Source organism: Anabrus simplex, chromosome 1 (assembly GCF_040414725.1).
Source record: "Anabrus simplex isolate iqAnaSimp1 chromosome 1, ASM4041472v1, whole genome shotgun sequence".
NCBI lineage: Eukaryota > Metazoa > Arthropoda > Insecta > Orthoptera > Tettigoniidae > Anabrus > Anabrus simplex.
In genome coordinates, this window is record NC_090265.1 from 686,108,919 (window position 1) to 686,114,918 (window position 6,000).

Below are 6,000 nucleotides of genomic sequence, written 5' to 3' on the forward strand. Positions count from 1 at the left end.
TCCCTACAGCTTCAGCAATCTCCCGCACTTTCAGTCGACGATCCTCCATGACCATTTTATGCACTTTTGCGATAAATTCTGGGGTCGTAACACTTTTTGGCCGTCCACTACGCAGATCATCATCCAAGCTCTCCCGACCAAATTTAAACTCGCTGGTCCACTTGGCAACAGTTGAAAATGAAGGAGCAGAGTCCCCCAGTGTATTCTGAAAGTCGGCATGAATTTCCTTTGCTTTCATACCTTTCTTTACAAAGTATTTAATCACTGCTCGAATCTCTGTTTTTTCCATTGTCACAAATCACGACGCAGGAACAACAAAGAGTCGTCACTACCACACTCCTGCAGCTAGAGCACTGACGCGCCACGTGCTCACTCACAAAGGATGTGTGATTATTGCCCGGGAAACTCGTTGCTCTAGCACTGACATCTAGTGGTGATTCCGAGAACTTTTCAAACCGTCCTCGTATCACACATTATGGTACAACCCACAGGCAACACAAACCCATGGTGTTCCACACATAATGCCACAACTCTCGGGCAACACAGACCTGTGGTGTTCCTCACACAGACAACATAGACCCATGATGTTCCTCATATAGTGGTACTACTCATAGGAGTAGAATTAAAACTGACATCTGCTCTTGAAGAACTAGCTGTCTAACCACCTGAAACCCAATCCGGAGAAAACAAAGGTATGTGCATTCCATCTGCGCAACAAGGAAGCAAGAAAGGAGTTGAATGTAACCTGGAAAGGACACAAATTAAACCATTGTGATCAACCCAAATATCTAGGAGTAAAGTTGGACCAACCCAAATATCTAGGAGTAAAGTTGGACCATGACCTAACTTATAAACAGCACTGTATAGATACCAAACAGAAGGTATGCAGCAGGAATAATCTCATTCGCAAACTCACACATACAACATGGGGAGCACAGCCTAATGTCCTCCGTACATCTGCCCTTGCCCTGTGTTTCTCTGCTGCAGAGTATGCTGCTCCAGTCTGGAGGAATTCCGCTCATACAAATCAAGTGGATGTTGCCCTCCATGAGTCGCAGTGTTACAGGCTGCTTACGACCAACTTCTGTTAATAAGATCTTTCCACTTATGCGTGTAGCACCTCCAGGTGTTAGGAGACAAGTTGCAGCAGAGATTGATGAGAAGAAGCAAGAAACAGATCCAAGACATCCAATGTTTGGACTTCACGCCAAACCATCAAGATTGAAATCGAGGAAGAGCTTCCTACAAACAACAACGTCAATCCCATCATCAGCCGAATCTTGGCGAAAGGAACTCTGGAGAAGGAAGTCGCCTGTAGGATTATGGGACGTGAAAGAGAAGCCAGTGATCAAGATTTGTGTGAGTGTGGTGAAAAGCAAGATCATGGACACCTTCTCATCTGTAGAAATCTGCTTAAACCATGTAGTAAGAAGGATTTGGTGGAAGCCAATGAATGTGCCATCTCTGCAGTTGAATACTGGAAAAACAAAGTGTAAATAGAGTAGTTGTAAATATATTGTAGTGATTTTGGACACGGATAAATAAATAAATAAACTACTCATAGGAAATACAAAACCCCCTTGTGGGTGAGGGGGTGGTAAAATAACACGAATGCTATACCCTGCCTGTCGTAAGAGGCGACTTAAAGGGACCCCTGGGCTCTCAACTTGTGAGTGTGGGTTGGCGACCTTGGGGCCCTTAGTTGAATCCTGCCATTGCTTTCACTTACTTGTGCCAGACTCCTCATTTTCATCTATCCTATCCGACCTCCCTTGGCCAACTCTTGTTCTTTTCCGACCCTGATGGTGTTAGATTGCTCAAGGCCTAGGGAGTCTTTCATTTTCATGGCCTTAGTGGCCTGTTTCTTTCTTTGGCCGATACCTTCATTTTTTGAAGTGTCTGATCCCTTCCATTCCTTCCTTTTGATTAGTGTTATGTAGAGGATAGTAACCTAATTGTACTTCCTCTTAAAACTATAACCACCAACACTATCACCACCACCGGTAACACAGACCCATTCTGAACAGAGTGGAACCAACCCATTCAAGCGCAACACTCGGCACCTTCTCGTGCTAGACATTAGTACATTAGTATGTGTAGCGGAGCGTCCGCTCCCCTGCCTTGGTGGGATGCACACAATGGTACTAATCACAGGCAATGCCCAGACCTGCAGTGTTCCCCACATAATGGTACTGCTCCTAGGTAACGTATTCCTCACATGGTGGAACTAATCACAAGTAACACTGACTCATGGTGTTCCTCACATAATGGTACTAATAACAAGTAGTTTCATGGTTCCAAGTCCATCATCCTTTGGTCACCCCTTTTAGTCACCTCTTATGACGGGCAGGGGATAACGTGTACGTATTCTTTGCCTGCGTCCACTAGGGAGTATTTGTAATTATGTGTGTTTATGTAATATATACATTTTCTATGGCCATTTGTTGCAATAAGTACTTCATTCATTATATACATATATTCTCCACCATGAATAATGTCATCCAGTACAGAAGAAAGATGTAAAATGTTCAGCTCCTAAGGTGAAAGGCTATCACATGGTGTAAATGAAAGTCATCTCAACTCTCTGACACTTCACACACGAAAAGTATAATGGATTACGCCTAAGAGTTGAACGTGGAAAGAAGCTGAAAAAAATAACGGAATGTTACAATAGTCAGAGCAAAGAAGTAACAACCTGGCCAATAACAGAGCACTGAAAGTGTCTAAGAAATCACATGAAATTTTCAACTGCAGAAAGCAGTGACTAAAATTAACTTAAGAGTTCAAATAAATAAATTTCTCACTGCTACATACTTCGTCTAAACTCTATCGCAGAAGTCACTAAAAATCCCCATGGCATCCCTCACCAACCACTGACATAATACTGGAATAATGGCTTACACACAATACTATGCATACATATGGAATATAATCTAATGATCACGTAAGGACAGTACCATACTTCAGCTTACCTTGAAAAATGATTCATAAATCTGAACTACCTTCTCCTTCAGTTGCCTTTTGGATCCAGAACCACTCCTTTTCCTGGACGTCATTGCAGCAACTGCTATCTGACCGATTATCTGCACAGTCATTTAAATGATCGTCTCGTAGAAAGAAATGCACTAATTACAAAAGTAAAATTAAAACTATTTGCATAGACAATGATGAAAAAAGTTAAACAATCTGTTTACTGTCCAATAACTCCATCACTACTATAATATGTGAATAATTAAGCAGCATGTTACAGAAACGTGACGGCTTAAGTCTTGATAAGATTAAAGATTGTAATTAATCCATGGATCTACAAATACATTTTCCACAAATCCAGTAAAAAGTTAACAACACAGTAAACAGTTCGGGCCACTCCATAATTCAGCCGGTAATACTTCACAGTTTCATAATAAAAATGTTCAAAAATGGGTGTTGACCCCTGACAAACAACAAACTGTAAACAAATCATAGACACGACCTTCACATTAACAATCATAATTACCTTTGTGCATATGACATCAATGCTTCATATGAAATACTACATAAATAAAATAAACTGTCTCCATACACCTTGATCACTTAAACAAAAATTTCACCATTGCCATCAGCCACATAACCATCACTGCCATAAAATCTCTTTGGCAACTATTTCTTATCATGGTCTATTGCATGCCAATAGTGGTTACTCCAAGCAAGACCAACTACAATATCTCAGACCTTCACAGACCTATGGAAACTGTCCATAATGGCGGCAGCTAGAGTGCTAGCATGCACGTGTTTGATTTGCGTACGCCGTGTTCTTACCAAAAATTTACGAAAAATTGAATATTATTAATCGTACATTATATTTTATAATCTTAAGAAGGTTATAGATCTTCTTTCAGTGCCGTAAGAAGCTGTTTTTTTCAAAGAGCTTATTTATTCCAACAATATCGGTGGTGATTAGGTTAATGTTGATTCTCGTGTTCTTCTCGGAAAGTATTTTCTTCATTTTTAGTTACGTATGCAATATGTTTATAGTTTAATGTGCTGAGTGCCTGGATGTAAGTAAAAGCTTCAGTGTTTCCGTTCCCAAAAGACCTAGTATTAAGGCAAAATAGGGTTAAGAACATTCGTAAGGAAAATTTCGAACCGAGTCATAGGACTAATAATGTTGTGTGCATTAATCACTTTATCATTTTTTAAAGCAACTGTATCGTTAGGGAAGACATTATATAGGTACCCATAGAAGGTGGTGATCTAATTCGAGTGCCGCGCAAACTTTCGAAGTTGAAACTAATGATGCCTATCCTAGCAGTTGCCCTATCAGCCAACGTACCTTACTACAAAGAAAATTAAATCAGTCCCAGAAAGATCCGGAAAATCATGACCAAGATTTATGATTAGAGACTAAATTAATCTTAAATGGTGGAGCAAGAATGATGTTAATAATTTTCAACGTTTTACAATGAAGATACGTAAAAAAACCTAACCCCATTTCCCGTGAGTGAACATGAGGATTATGTTACTTTTCATATTAAATATATGCCATCAATTCTGGTGAGTTTTTAAGGTGACGAGTTCTTTAGATGGTCAAGTGTATCATACAAATATCGCTTTTTCCTACTCAACAATACAGGTGGATTTTGGAGAGTTGAAATTTTGTTGGAGAAATTTGTTAGCGTGTTTTACATAATGGGCTGTGGTTAATGGTGGTGTTACATAGTATTTCATGTAAGGTTACATGTTCTTGTTGACATCTATTTATCGTATTTGCTGACCGGAGATTCATATGTGAAATATTTTTATACTCTGTGTCTGTTTCAACCTGACGTTGATACAATAATTCTCCCTTCGTTATTTTCCCCTCTGAAATTTCATTTAGACTTACAATACACGCTACCGCTAATGTTGTTTAATTATTCATATGTCCTCTGCGAACTATGTGACCTTGCCGCGGTGGGGAGGCTTGCGTGTCCCAATGATGCAGATAGCCGAGCCGCAGGTGCAACCATATCGGATGGGTATCTGTTGAGAGACCAGACTAACGAATGGTTCATCGAAAGGGGGTAGCAGCCTTTCGATAGTTGCAAGGGCGGCAGTCTAGATGATTGACTGATACGGTCTTGTAATAATACTCAACATGGATTAGCTGTGTTGATACTGCTACACGGCTGAAAGCAACGGGAAACTACGGCCGTAACTAACTCCCGAGGACATGCAGCTCTCTCTGTATGAATGATGTACTGATGATGGCTTCCTCCCGGGTAAAATATTCCGGAGGTAAACTAGTCCCCGATTCGGATCTCCAGGTGGGGACTACACGAGAGGGGGCGATCATCAGGAAGATGCATACTGACATTCTGCGAGTCGGAGCGTGGAATGTTAGAAGTTTGAATCGTTGTGGTAGGTTAGAAAACCTGAAAAGGGAAATGGATAGGCTAAAGTTAGATGTAGTTGGTATAAGTGAAGTACGTTGGCAGGAAGAACAAGATTTTTGGTCAGGCGACTACCGAATTATCAACACGAAATCAAACAGGGGAAATGCAGGAGTTGGTTTAATAATGAATAAGAAAATAGGCCAGCGGGTAAGCTACTACGACCAGCATAGTGAAAGAATTATTGTCGTCAAGATAGACACCAAACCAATGCCCATCACAATAGTGCAGGTCTATATGCCTACTAGTTCAGCGGATGATGAAGAAATCGAAAGAATATATGAGGAGATAGAAGATTTAATACAATATGTAAAATGTGATGAGAATCTAATTGTGATGGGAGACTGGAATGCAGTGGTAGGCCAAGGAAGAGAAGGTAATACAGTAGGAGAATTTGGATTGGGACAAAGGAAAGAAAGAGGAAGTCGGCTGGTTGAATTCTGCACTGATCATAATTTAGTCCTTGCCAATACTTGGTTCAAACACCACAAACGACGGCTGTATACGTGGATGAGACCTGGAGACACCGGAAGGTATCAAATAGACTTCATTATGATTAGGCAGAGATTCAGAAACCAGGTGTTGGATT

At 40.6% G+C, this 6,000-nt stretch overlaps 1 protein-coding gene across 2 annotated transcripts in view; it reads right to left on the reverse strand.

The window, feature by feature from the left end:
* The window catches only part of LOC136857320 (armadillo-like helical domain-containing protein 3), a 302,306-nt gene extending 298,673 nt beyond the window's left edge, over positions 1-3,633 (reverse strand). For both annotated transcript variants that reach the window (XM_067135906.2, XM_067135905.2), the window contains exons 1-2: positions 3,497-3,633; positions 2,973-3,083 (exon numbers count right to left, since the gene is read on the reverse strand). In XM_067135906.2, the coding sequence (XP_066992007.1) occupies positions 2,973-3,056 (84 nt within the window). In that variant the 5' untranslated portion in view covers positions 3,057-3,083; positions 3,497-3,633. The remainder of the gene's footprint in view (positions 1-2,972; positions 3,084-3,496) is intronic.
* Positions 3,634-6,000: the final 2,367 nt, after the last annotated feature.